This window comes from Delphinus delphis, chromosome 14 (assembly GCF_949987515.2).
Source record: "Delphinus delphis chromosome 14, mDelDel1.2, whole genome shotgun sequence".
Lineage (NCBI taxonomy): Eukaryota > Metazoa > Chordata > Mammalia > Artiodactyla > Delphinidae > Delphinus > Delphinus delphis.
In genome coordinates this window covers 32,624,756-32,639,245 of record NC_082696.1, presented here as the reverse complement: position 1 = coordinate 32,639,245, position 14,490 = coordinate 32,624,756, and the positions used below count along the sequence as shown (strand labels likewise).

Genomic DNA, 14,490 nt, shown 5'->3' with positions numbered 1-14,490 from the left:
AAACAGAGGAAACAGTGGCCTGTGGTTTTCATTGGGAATCTGATCACCATATGTGATTACTTATACCCTGTGATTTTCATAATGTCGAGCTTGCTAAATCATTGTGTTTTGAAATGATTCTTTGTATTTCCCTGAAACAATGAAGTGTATAACTTGTAGGAGTGATTTATTTTGTGTAGGAGTGATTGATAAGACCTCTGAGAAACTTGTGATAAATCAGTCTTCCTCTAAGCGAACATGGAAGCAAATGAACACTGAGAATGAAGTCCACCCATTTCCTTTACTTTATACAAGAAGAATATAAGCAAGATTCTCACTCTCCAGTTGGCATGTTTTTTGTAATAACCAGCTAATTGAACAGAAGGGGAAGACCTTGGGAAAAAGTGGAAATGATCAAAGAAAATAAAACAGTCCCAGAGAGAGAGAAACAAATAGAACAAGTACCCAGCATGACATAAATCACCTGATACACACTCCCAGGGTCTGATTTGCTTTCCTACCTGTTTGTCCTCATGTCATGTGTTTTTTATTAAGACAAAAAAAAGGAATCCTGCCATCATGGAACAGTGAGGAGAGAATTAATCATTATCCAAATAAATATAATATCTTGGTGTTGATTGGACAGTTTTTAGAGTTGCTTATTAACATAAAAAAAAGTGTTACTTTTTCTATTGTTGTTGACCTGCATTATTCAATATGGTAACCACTAGCCACAGTGGCTATTTAAATTTAAAGAAAATTTTTTTAAAAATGGAACTTCCCTGGTGGTCCAGTGGTTAAGACTCCATACTCCCAATGCAGGGAGCACAGGTTTGATCCCAGTTCGGGGAACTAAGACCCTGCATGCCGCACGGTGCCGCCAAATAAATAAATAAATAAATAACAATAAAAATTCAGTTTCTCATTGGCATAAGCTACTTTTCAAGTGCCAGCAGCCATATATGGCTACTAATTACTGATTTGGACAGTGCAGAAAAGAATATTTCCATCATCACAGAAAGTTCTACTGGACAGTGCTGCTATAGATGAAAGAGGTGTCATCACCATTAATATCCTGCTAGCTTATGTTTATTGAGCACTTACTACGTGCTAGCAAGTTTATCCCTTTTTAAGAAGTAGTGAGCAAAAAGTAAACATTCAAGTGTCATTTGGGTACTGAAGCCATTTTCAACCTTATTGGAAAAATTAAATGTATGTTTCGTGACTCTGGTTGCTTTATTTTGTTACTGCTGCAATACAGAATAAGGACTTTAGGGTCAATCTGTAAACTTAATCTTAAAGTATCTTTTTTTTAGACTATGTAATCCAAAAGAATGTTTCTCAGGTTTTATTTGACTTAAAATCTTTAAAGAGAAATATGACATTATCTTATTCTTCAGCTAACCACCCCCCAAAAAAAAGTCTCAATGAAAATATCATCTTTTCAAAATCAATGTTTCCAGATATTTTTTTAATTTTGAGCAAGATTTTATTTAACTTTGTCAGTATGTAGTTTGATTATGCTGTCCCATACAAGTTCTGCCCTTTGTTGGAAAAAAAGAAACACATTTCATTATGCATATGAAGCACTTTATAAGAAGTCAGTTAATTCCTGTACCTTGTATTTAAATGCAATAGGTGAGATTATTTTTTAAAAGGAGAGGAAGAAGAACTATATAAAGACTTCTTGTGCAGGATGGTGCTCATATCCACTTATCCAACCAGTAGCTAATGGAAGCATAGTTTGCTGGGTGCATGTGTGTGCGTGTACACAGTCTGAGAGACGTGCCTGCCTGTGCAGCAATTCGGGAAGCATAGTTTGCTGGGTGCGTGTGTGCACGTGTGCACAGTCTGAGAGACGTGCCTGTCTGTGCAGTAATTTGGGAAGCATAGTTTGCTGGGTGCATGTGTGCACGTGTGCACAGTCTGAGAGACGTGCCTGCCTGTGCAGCAATTCGGGAAGCATAGTTTGCTGGGTGCGTGTGTGCACGTGTGCACAGTCTGAGAGACATGCCTGTCTGTGCAGTAATTTGGGAAGCATAGTTTGCTGGATGCATGTGTGCGTGTGTGTACAGTCTGAGAGATGTGCCTGCCTGTGCAGCAATTTGGGAAGCATAGTTTGCTGGGTGCATGTGTGCACGTGTGCACAGTCTGAGAGACATGCCTGTCTGTGCAGCAATTTGGGAAGCATAGTTTGCTGGGTACGTGTGTGTGTGTGCACAGTCTGAGAGACGTGCCTGCCTGTGCAGCAATTTGGGAAGCATAGTTTGCTGGGTGCATGTGTGCACGTGTGCACAGTCTGAGAGACATGCCTGTCTGTGCAGCAATTTGGGAAGCATAGTTTGCTGGGTACGTGTGTGTGTGTGCACAGTCTGAGAGACGTGCCTGCCTGTGCAGCAATTTGGGAAGCATAGTTTGCTGGGTGCATGTGTGTGCGTGTGCACAGTCTGAGAGGCATGCCTGCCTGTGCAGCACTTTGCTCCATGTGGCTTTCATCCACTAGGCACACACACTATACCGCCATTGCCCTAATGATACTGCTTTTGTTTTCCATTTAACTTTTCAACAGGCCGGAAGTAAATTTGAAGAAATATTCTGGCTGCCTCAGAGATATTGAAATTTCAAGAACTCCATATAATATACTTAGCAGCCCTGATTATGTTGGTGTTACCAAAGGATGTTCACTGGAGGTTGGTCTCTTCTTAATGACTTCCTAAATACATTCATATCGGATTTCACTTACTTAGGTTGGGTCTATTACAGGGACCAGTCCTTGTTAATATATTTTAAATTCCTACTGACCCTAGTCTTAGCTATGCATAAATGATAAAGCAAGATGGAAGTACTTCTATAAGTTTTCATGATCAACTGAACTTAGGAGAACAGTATTATAGAGACCCCAAATTGTGAACAAGTTTCCCACACGTACAGCACTTCATAGCATGTATTTTTAATATTAATCCCTTTTCTGGTTCCTTCTTCCTTTCCCACACTACTTACCTCTTTTCCTCATTTTTGTCATCTATATTAGATTTAGTTTATCTTCATGTATTTTATATAGCTTTATTAGTAGCCTTAAATTATTTTTCTGAAATGTGTTAGGAGTTTACACAAATAGCAAGTAATAGTTCACACATGATCATTAGTGCATAGAATCTTGTTCACAGCTTAGAAGTCAAACCTCCTTTTCTTTGAAAATGGCACATAGTGGGAACCATCTACAAAGACTTGGCTTTGACGGGACTGCAAAGTACCCTGTTATCAAGTATCTGCAGTATCTTTTCTTTATTGCCAAAGCAGCCCAGAAGCTTCCTGATACCACTTGACTATTTTGCACTGACTCTTCAGTAGAGGCTGGTCCATAGGAGAGAGGAACACAGGTCACAGCGCTGCTCTTATTATATCTGTAAACAAGATCCAACAGTCATCAGCAAATATTAGTAAAAGTTTTATGGGAATTCTAAAAGTGATGAGTTTGTTTTAAAAAGAAAATGTTAAATATATCATACTTACAAATTTTTAATTACCCTGATGTGACACAACTATTCATTTTAGCTGCTTCCTCCAATTAAGATTATGTTAAAGCATTGTGATAGGAGATGAAGGGATTTGGGGAAAAAGAAAAAGTAAATCACCACTGAGCCGTGAGGTTAAAGACTGAAACAGAACTTTCAGGGTCTTCACTGTGCCTAGTTACAGTCTCCAAGTTGGAATTAGCCATAGACATCCACCCTGAGAAGCTTGGGAATGAGGAAAAAGGAAGTACATACAGAATCAAATCTCTAAGAATCCATACTAGCCTCTTTTTACTCAGAGTTTTAATCTTCCAAAGCCTAACTCTCATCCACATGCAAAAGATATATGCATGAGGATAGAAAACTGTCCAGAAAATGGATAGCCTGTATGCGTGGAAATGATAATTCTGTAAAGGCACTTTTCAATAACTGGGAATTGTTTGCAACTAAAATATGATGCAGAAAGTTCAATATTTGATAAATATTGAAAAGTCTGCACAGTAGTTTTATCTGAAGTATCCAAAATTCTATGATTTGAAAATTGGAATCAAAAACAGATTATACATTTTTACAACACATTTAACTGGGCCTGAAACACTGTGGAGGAAAATAACCTGCATTAAAGGATCCCTTGTTTTCACTCCAGCCAAATCCAGGACTTTTTAAATGAATGTTTTAAGCACTCTAAATGCCCGACTCCATGCCATGCTTAAATAAGTCCTAGCACATTCATACAATGGAATGACCTCCTGCCATTATAAGTGATGATGAGATCTGTGTTTACTGACAGAGAGATATCCTCCACATGTGAAGTGAGAAAGAGAAGTTACAAATGAACGTGCCTGTCATGATTCAGTTTAAATATAGACAGGAGGAGAGAGGAAGAGGGCAGGTATAAAAGATAAAGTGAGTGAATGAAAACATGCATGCATGCATGCGTGAATGAATGGATTAGAAAAAGCTATATGCTTCTACACAGCTTTGGAATGGGGGTGATTTTTACTTTCTCCCTTTTGCACTTTGTTACCGTTTAAAATGTTACTGTTTTAATTTTATTATCAGCAAGGACAATGATACTACTTTCATTTTGAGAAGAAAACCAGACTAAGAAATATTTGATTTATTTTTAAGATATAGATTGTATCTGATTTTTTTAAAATTCCGCTAGAGTGTCTTTATATGCTTGAGAGCAGCAAACATCTTTACCTTGGGCTCTTCACTGAGGAAGAATGCAGACAGAGACCATGGTCAGACTCAGCTATAAAACATAAGCAGTTAGTTGGTAGGTGTTATTCCAGGGATCAGTTAGAGAGTTTTCAAGGGAGACTTAGCAAGACAGATTTAAACCAAAAGAAAATGTTACCTGTCAGTGATAACCTTTTATATTTCAAATCAAAAGTTCTAGAATAAAAGCAGAGGCCCAAATTTTTATTTTAACTCAGACTGCTCAGAAAATTCAGTTACAGCTAGAAATAAAATTTCTTTGGTTGCTCTTAAGCTCTCCATGTAACTGTGGGTTTTTATGTGTTCTAAAATGACACTGTATTTCATAGTAACGTTGAGTGCATTGAGGAGGATGAGTGAGATGGAGAAATTAATTTAAATGTTCATTTCTAATGCTTTCTTCTCTTCTTTCCTTTTACCCAAAGAACGTTTACACAGTTAGCTTCCCGAAGCCTGGTTTTGTAGAGCTGTCCCCTGTGCCTATTGATGTAGGAACAGAAATCAACCTGTCCTTCAGCACCAAGAATGAGTCTGGTATTATTCTCTTGGGAAGTGGAGGGACACCAGCGCCACCTAGGAGAAAACGAAGGCAAACTGGACAGGTACCCTCACACCTAGCTAATAATGCATTTTCCCTAATGCTTATATAAAATGATTATTTTATAGAGACTCAGGTGAAGCATTTACAGTTTATAAATTGTTTTTATATTTTTTGATTTGCATCATTTATTTCCACTATCATCTTCTTAGGACAATTATCTCCACTAGGATTTTCCTGTTGGTCAGTTCTAGGTGCAGACACACCTGTATTTACATCCATATTTCATATGGGTTTTGCATATATAAAGAGAGAAAGCTTAAAATACATTCACATTGTGTTAATCTTCTCTCTAAATCCAATTTCCTACCAGATCTGTAGATAACCAGATGGAGTCCCTTAAATTTAAATTTAAATTTTAATTTTTTTAGGATCAGCTTCCCATTTTCACTAGCTAATGTGATGCAGTCTGTTGGAGCCTAACCTGCTGCACCCTCTCTGGACAGAGAGAAGGCAGAGAATGGACCTGGGCAGGAGAAGGTGAAGAGAACACAACCAACACAGGCATGGACACTAGTGACATTAAAATAAAGCCTACACAGTGTCTGTTTTGTAGGGCTGTGAGCTTTAGTTTTCATACCCCCTAGCCATTTGATTCTGTTAAAAGCTGTCTCTTAGTTGTCCTGATCTAGGCACCATAACTCTTTACTGCATGGATATTCCTCCAATACTTTCAGTCACATTTTTAAAGATATACATTTTTCCATTTAATCTCATTTTTTCTCAGTGAAAGCATTCTTAGGAATTACCAGTATGCCATGGCCAAAGCACAGAGTGCTTTACAAATATAGCCTTAAATATGCATGCATTCTTGTAAATCAGGTTGTGTTGTTTGTAATTATATGTTTTTTAAAATCACTTTTAGCATTTAAAATTTAGTAATGGGTAGTCATACAATAATACCATTTTCTTCCCCCACAAAAAAAATAAACACTAAACAAAATATGGTTGACCCTTGAACAACACAAGTTTGAAGTGCACAGGTCCAGATATGCACGGGTTTTATTCAATAGTAAATATAACAGTACCACACGATCCGAGGTTGGTTGAAACTGAGGATGCAGAACATCTGATATGGAGGAACTGCGTATAAGGAGGGCTGACTATAATTTATACTCAGATTTTTGACTGTGCGGAGGGTCAGCGCCCCGTGTTGTTCAAAGGTCAGCTGTATTGGCAAATAAAATTCAAAGATGCATTACCGTGAGTAATTTGCAATATCTCAGGAATACAAAGGTGGCTTGATATTAGAAAATCTAAAATCATATAATCATTTTGATAAATGCAGAGAAAACTTTTGGTAAAACTTAACAACCATTCCTGATTAAAAACAACAACAAAAAAAGACTTGATAAACTAAGAACAGGATGGGGCTTCTTGATAGGAAAACATTATAAACATTTTCTATGAAATCAAGCCCAAGAAAAGATGAATATTATCACTGTATCAGTCTTAGCCAATACAATAACAAAAGAACAAGTAAATATAGTACAAGAACAAGTATATAATTTAAGAATAAATATAACAAAACAAATGTAAGGCCTATATGGAAAAAATTACAAAACTTATTGAAAAATTACATCAGACTACTTATTAAAGTCAACATGCTAATGGAAAGACTCAGTGTTAAAAATATATCAGTTCTCCACAAAGTGATATGTAGATTCACCTTCAATGAAAATACCCTTATCTTTTTGTAAATCAGGACAAGCTAATTCTAAAATTTATATCAAAGATCGAAAGCTCAAGAAACTCCTGAAATAGAAGAATAAGTTGGTGGACTGTCCTAGCAGATATCAGCACATTAGAAGCTAGAGTTTTGAACCATGGGAGTATGGTGTTAATTCATGGATAACTCTGTGTCAGTGGAACAGAATAGAGAGCCAAGTATAGATGGAAACAACATTTGGCAATAGGTGGCATTGCACATCACTAGGGAAAAAGTGGCCCTTTCAGTGAATGATTCTGGGGCAATTGGTTATCCATACAGAAAAAAATGAACTAATTTCTACTTCATGCCAGACAGAAAAATAAATTTCCAATGAATTAAAGCCTTACATATGAAAGGAAAAAAGTTTTAAAAGTTTAGAAGAAAATATAAAAGGATAACCTTTGACCTTAGGGAAGAAAAGGATTTCTTTGGGAAGAAAAAAAAAACAAAAAATATTTTTTGAAGAGTAGAGGGAGAAAAAGTGGTATTTTATCTCATTTTTTACTATGCATAAGCACTGAATAAATATAAAATATAACTTCTCTTAAAGCCTTTATGTTTTAATCATAAAAATTAAATTATTTTGTCACTGCTACAAATGATAAGCTAGTTATAATAAGAGGGCCAGATCAAACATTCTGAAATAGGTTTCACTAAAGGATATGTGTTTCCTAGGTCACAGTCAAATAATTGAGCACCAGCCTTCGTTTCCAGATTTCTCCTCATCAGAACTAAATAAATGGACTTGAGTCATCAGCTTTCAGGATAGTTCTTAAAATAAAACATGTTCCCATTCAAACAATTAAAATGAGAAAATATTAAGCACTATAGTACACAGTAAATTAGAAATAACATGTTAATGTTTCAACATTTTAATGATAATGAGTATCTAGTTTTCAAAATCTCATTGTCAATGCTATCTGAAAGAGGAAACAATGTTAAGCAGTTCATGTCTGTCGTAGAATCAATACTGGTTAAATGACATACTTTATTTTTCAAAGCTACCAGTTTTGATACCCATAGGGTCATTTGTGATTATGTTCTGCTAAAGGGGTTTGAGAACTCAGTCAGCTAAAAAAATTATAATTGAGTAGATGGCAGCTGCCCCTTTTGATGAATGGCAAGCACTAATCCAGATCCTCTGGCCATTTTGTGGTGGACACGACGCGGCACAGACGATTTTGTAAGTTATTGGAGACGTTATGATGTTTGAATGAAACCATCTCCACTACCTCAGGTGACTCGCAGAGGACCAAGTGATCACCGTGTATCAGGTGCCACCCCCCTGCTCCACAAGAAAGGGAGCAAGCGTGGCGTCAGCTTTGGGGACAAGGACTGCATTCAAGCTCCCTGGGGTTCATAAACTGATCTCAAAACCATACTGTTTCTATAGTAACAGTGGCAAAAAGAAAGCAGTCCTGTTTGTGGATGAAAAATTGTCTTCCTTCTTTCTAAATGTGGGAGACAAGTTACATGTGGATAGCAATCTATTCCACCAGCCCTGAGAACGAATTGAAATCTAAACACTCAGAATGCCGTGAGGTTGGGAGTCAGACCTCATTCCCAGAAGCTAGCTGTCTGTTTGTGAATACAAGGGAGAGGGATTTTATTGACACTCTTTATTTCCTGATGGGATTTGTGAGTTAGAAGCCCAGTGCCAGCACAACTGTTCCTTTCAGCATTGCAGATCTGCTTTGCAGAGACTGCTATGTTACTATCTCCACTTGCCACATCATCTAACAAGCAAAAATGGTAAATGATTAAAAAGCTATTTCCAGCTGCTTTAAATACTCTTTTTAAGAAAATACTGAGTCTTAACTTCTCAGGTAAGATCTCAGAGCGGATGAATACGCAGTTCTGTCAGGGAACTAAGCTAAGTCATAGATGAGACTCCTCTTTAATCTTCAATGACCATTTGCTATTGCAGGCCTATTATGCGATATTCCTGAACAAGGGTCGTCTGGAAGTGCATCTCTCCACAGGGGCACGAACAATGAGGAAAATTGCCGTCAAACCAGAGCCGAGTCTGTTTCACGACGGGAGAGAACATTCTGTTCATGTAGAGAGAACTAGAGGGTAACAATAGTCCTAACGACTGACTGTACTGTCATAACTAACGCGAACTCCTTTGCTCGCCTTAGTCCTTTACTGGACCTTTGTGTGTATGGACATACGATGCATTGCAAAACTATCAAGTAGTTTAATTTCATCTTCTTTATATTTCATACTTCGGGAACCTCATTTCCCTTGACCCTTAGGAGTTTTGTTCGTAACGTTTTTATGCTCGGTGGTTCTCCTCTCCACCTTTGGGAAAACCAAATGCATCTTCTGAAGCGTAGATGAGAAAACTCCCTCCTCACCTCTCGAATACTCTCTCCTCAAGCAGGGCATGCGCGTGGTGAAACGCACAGAACAGCTCCGCTGGAGCCGCCAGCCTTTGACAGCTGCTGTTTCATTCAGGTTCCAAAGCAGTTATGGCGGCTGCTTAAAAATCTGTCACAGATACAGAGCGCGGCCCGCGGCTGCAGGACCCACGGAGCACGGTTCTGCGCATGCCTCGGCCCCGGCCCTTACCCCCGCACCCACCGCCAAGGTGTGCTGGGTCCCTGCGGGACGGCTCCGTGAGGGAACAGAGTTGAGAGAGGGAAGGGAGAAGGCTGCTGTCCTGCCATCCGTGCACGGTGGCTGCCTTTCTGCTGATCCACCAGAGCACCTGCTTCCCAGCCCTGAGTCAGGGAATTGCTTATTAGTGTTATAAGCTGATTTCTCATTTCTTCAGAATGCTACAGTACTTCATACTTACTTTATTGGGGAAGTCATTTGGTTTTTTTTCCATAAAAATGTTGTATGACAACTCAGAGAGGTAATGAGCTTAGAACAATTAGAGAAAAAGAAAACAGAAACCCAGAGACTTCAGACCTCCAGATCCACAATCCATTTTATTAGACTGAAGAAATAGAAGAGAACTGGAAAGCAAATCTGATGAAACCTCAAAACACAGAGAATACTTTTAAACACAACAACAGTATGAATGTGTAGCAAAAGTTCAAGTAAGCAGATGTTATTCTGTACTTAAAGACCTCCATTTTCTAATCATCCTCTTATGTGGATAACAGTTTAAATAAGTAATAAGAATGCCTTTTCTTCTACGTAAGTGATGAAGCTCTCCTTGGTTCATGTTTTTCTATTACATAGAGCATTAGGTTGTGGGATGAATTGATACTAAGCCTTCTTGCAGATATCTTCTAACTGAGATGTTTAGAAACCATGATTAAGACAAATGAGGGATCAGTATTTGGACTAACTAAGAACTTTTACTAATCTTATAGGCACATATTGCAGTCATGGTCTCTGAAGAGAAATGCAAACTGAATTTTCTCATTTGGATCTTAGGGAATGCTCTAGAATACTGATTTTACATGTCTTCTAGACTAGATTTCAGGTCCTTTGCCAAATGTTAGTCCTTCTCATTGTAGGAAAGACTTTCTAAAGTCTTTAAATTTTAAATAACTTCAAGAAGCAAATGCAGATCTGACAAATATAGTTGACAAAAAAAATCACCCAAATATGTTATTTTGTAGAGAAAGAATTCTGACATTCTCAAGTGCATTATGATGTTATGCTAAGGTGTCCTTTTAACAGGTGTGTCTCTTCAAGAAGGGTATTTTATTATGCCAGCTTCACAGCTGTTGGCCATCAATCCAACCTTTATTTGATTAAGCTCAGTGTATAGTGCATCCCCTGAAAACTGGTCATTCAGTTAATTGGCCATATAAACAAACAGTTTTACTATTTGCTGTTAATTAAAGGATAATGTATTGGACATATTAGTGGGTTGTCACTGCAGTCTGTGGCAAAGCAAGAACTCATTTGCACCATAATGTCTCATTCAGCACTCTGAGGTCAAAAAACAATCATCACCTATCCTTTAGGCGAGCACTTCAATTAGCTGATTAACTAGAGATCACTAATGACCCTAAGAACATCTCCCAGAAACATATTTTAATGCTTCATATCAATTCTATGGCATGCTGTGTGTCAAATACTAAACAAAGATTATGTCCTTTAGTCATTCTAAACGTATGTGAGATCTGTATTAATATCATCACAGATGAGGATATATTAACTAATTTGCCAAAAATCACATAGGTAGTAAATAACAGAGGCAGGATTTAAACCCAGATATACTTGACTTTAACACCCCCATCTGTGCTCACCCGCTATTTATTCTTACCCTTTTTGTGACCTCAGAGATTTGTATTACTTCATGTTGATTATGATACTCCTGTTAACTTGGAAATATTTGCTTTCTTCCAACACTATTTAGACCATAAATGTCAACTGTTATTTCTTTTCTTAAAACTCTGGATAAGATGGCAATTTTAATACCATTAATACCACCTCATAATAGAGAGGCAAACTTTTCAATATTACTCTTGCCCTTTTCTCTCCCTCTGCCTCTCTTTACCCGTCCTCCCACATTCTCTCTCCTTTTCTACCCCTTCCTCTGCAAAAATTCCACTCCCTTCACTTTGGTATCTAATTTCCTAGTACTCCAGTGACCTCTGCCTTTTATAACTGCTTGGCCCTCTGATCTTCCACCTGGAGTCCACCTCAGTGGCCAGTAGTTCTAACTGGACGAAAACAGTAAACCCTAAGAGCCTGGAGTAGACGTTTAGGCAAGTAGGTATTCTCCTACGTGAAAGCATTCTACACACAGGTACAGAATTAGGCTAAAGACCACACAGTTGTAGCGAATATTTCAGGAGTAACTTGAGGTTTCCAGAAAGGGATCATGGTTTGGACAGTGCAACCCAAATATTTCTTTCTTACCATCAACTTAAAAAATTTCAGATTTTGTTTCTCATGTAAACTGCAAATATCAGGGCACTTCTCTTAATATCTTTTACCATGTACGCAGTTCATTTGGTGGTGGTTTGAAAAAAATCTTAGATCAATATTCCATACAAATAAATAGAATTTAAGTAATAAAATATTTAATTATAAAACTTCAAGAATCAACTATTGAAATTTTAAGGAAATTCAGCTGACCTATCACAATACTAGTAGTAATGTAATGATTCTTATAATGCTTTTTGCACATAGTAGGTCCACAGTAAAGAGTTTTTGAATAAATACTTTTTAAAAAGGAAATGCACCAGAATCAGAGAGGACATGTAGGTAATATCCCTATTTACAAAGAACTAAATAAATGACCTAGATTTGATGCTCCTAGGATGTAAAATACAAACTGGATTCAGCTATAGTCTTCTAGCAATGCCCTTATTAAGTAATACAGACTCAGCGCAATGCCTTAGTTAATGCTTTCCATGGTTCGAAATAGGTGTTCTTATCCTCATTTTATAAATGAATGAAATGAGACTGAGCAAGATTAAGTAACTGGCCCAAGGTCACACAGCTAGTAAGCTTCCATACTAGTGCTTACTTCCAGTCTCTTCCTTCTGAAAGCTCAGGCTCATTCTACATCTCCACCCTATGATCCAGGAAGAAAGGACCATTGCTATGGTCCTTGGCCCAGAGTCTGGCAAAACATCAATGTATCATTTCCCCTATTTTGCCTTTGAAACTAAACCCAGCCTGCTCCCTCTACACCTCCTGAATAATGGCCTTTTGAGCCACAACAATATCTATTCTTTGTCTTATTCTCTTACATTTGAATTGTCCCAAAGTGGGCCAGTTGTTCAGTGCCATTTCAGAGCATCTTTGCCCTAGTTTATTGTTTCTAATTTGACATGTGGTTTTTCTTCTTTCTAAAATCAAGTAAAATGGCATTTTAGAACTGAGTTTTCCACCTAAGTACTTAGGGTTTTCTCCCCAGATGTGAAATAAGTTTTCAGCAATCCATTCATGATCCTCGGGCTATTGACTAACACTTATGACTAAGAGCCCCATGCTGACTACTGGGACTAAAGTTTAAAACCTGCTTCTAGAACAAAAGAGAAAATGCCTTTGGTCATTTTCATCAGCAGAATTCTTTGTCTCCTGATTCTGTGCCTCAGGATCCACAGAGTGAATAAGTAGCATGAGGTGTTCAATTAGTAATGTGTGAGTTCTCTCTCATAAGCAAATTAGGGAAATCAATGAATCAGCCACTAAGGAAAATCATTGCCGAGAACAGTTAGCATGGTACTCTGGCCTGCCTCTTCTATTCAAAAGCCAGCAGCTACGTTCTTTATAAAACATCCTGTAAGTGTGTGCTGTTGATTCCTGCAATCTAAGCTCTGGGAGTACAGTTTGTTCCCTAGCAAGGAGATAAGAGCTAGCACAAAGCAAGAAAGAAAGAGCGAAACAAAACGTGACCCCATGCTGTGCTAAACCGACTGAACCTCCTGCGCTTAGACATTACTACCCCTTACAGAAGCCTCTGCTCCACAGGCTCACGTGTAAGGCCGCTGTTGTCAACCACCACCAGAGGCTAGTGTTGCAGCTGCACCATTGCCTTGTTTCCAGAAACTCTCAAGGAGAGTTTACAAGGGAGGCAGAGGGATGAGATCCTGAGAAACAGTACTGTGTGCTTAGTGTCGAATCCCTAATCGTCAAACTTGGCTGTCTTAGAAGCTTCAGGAAGGAGGGGTGCGGGGTGGCAGGAAAGAGTTGGATTTCTGGTTGTGTTGGACGTTGTGTGTTTTATACTTGTTTATTTTCAATGTTTTATCAGCATCTTTACTGTTCAAGTGGATGAAGACAGAAGGCATGTGCAAAATCTGACAGTAGAACAGGCGATAGAAGTTAAAAAGCTTTTCGTCGGGGGTGCTCCACCTGAATTTCAACCTTCCCCGCTCAGAAATATTCCTCCTTTTGAAGGCTGCATATGGAACCTCGTTATAAACTCTGTGTAAGTGAATCTCCTTGTTACTAATTTTTTTTTTTTTGGTATGAGCATCACTGTTGCATCTACACTATCTAAAACCATAGGGGGAAGGAAACAGTGAAGATCTTCAGGTTAGATTTTTTTTTTTTTAATTGCACTGATGACCTTTAAAATGGGAAAGGGGAAATTTGATGTCATGGTAAGGAAGCAGGACAATGAAAAATAGGAGAAAGTATTGAATTTTAATTATATTCCCATAGCCCTATGGACTTTGCACAGCCTGTATCCTTCAAAAATGCAGACATCGGTCGCTGTGCCCATCAGAAACCACCTGAGGATGAAGATGGAGCAGTTCCAGCTGAAACAGTTATCCAGCCAGAGCCAGTTCCCACCCCAGCCGTACCTGCACCCACCCCAGTTCTGGCATATGTAAGTGTTTATATCCCGTTGCTTTCTCATTTTAACGCTGTGTTTTTAGTCATTTTCAGAATGAAGGTTATTCAGGATATCTAGTATACTCTACTGCTAGAATTAGAGGAAGGGTCACTGTAAGGAACGGCACCAAGAAACGGAGGAGAGCTTAAACAAGCTTTATTTGGGAATGCTCCCGGGCGAGGTTCACTGGTCCGAG

At 38.3% G+C, this 14,490-nt stretch overlaps 1 protein-coding gene across 1 annotated transcript in view; it reads left to right on the top strand.

Annotated features, from left to right (window-relative positions):
• LAMA2 (laminin subunit alpha 2) overlaps nucleotides 1-14,490 on the top strand; it is a 603,358-nt gene that overhangs the window by 560,764 nt on the left and 28,104 nt on the right. Inside the window, exons 54-58 of the mRNA XM_060029982.1 lie at nucleotides 2,549-2,669; nucleotides 5,144-5,320; nucleotides 8,955-9,103; nucleotides 13,707-13,883; nucleotides 14,120-14,288. Coding sequence (XP_059885965.1) covers nucleotides 2,549-2,669; nucleotides 5,144-5,320; nucleotides 8,955-9,103; nucleotides 13,707-13,883; nucleotides 14,120-14,288 — 793 coding nt within the window. The remainder of the gene's footprint in view (nucleotides 1-2,548; nucleotides 2,670-5,143; nucleotides 5,321-8,954; nucleotides 9,104-13,706; nucleotides 13,884-14,119; nucleotides 14,289-14,490) is intronic.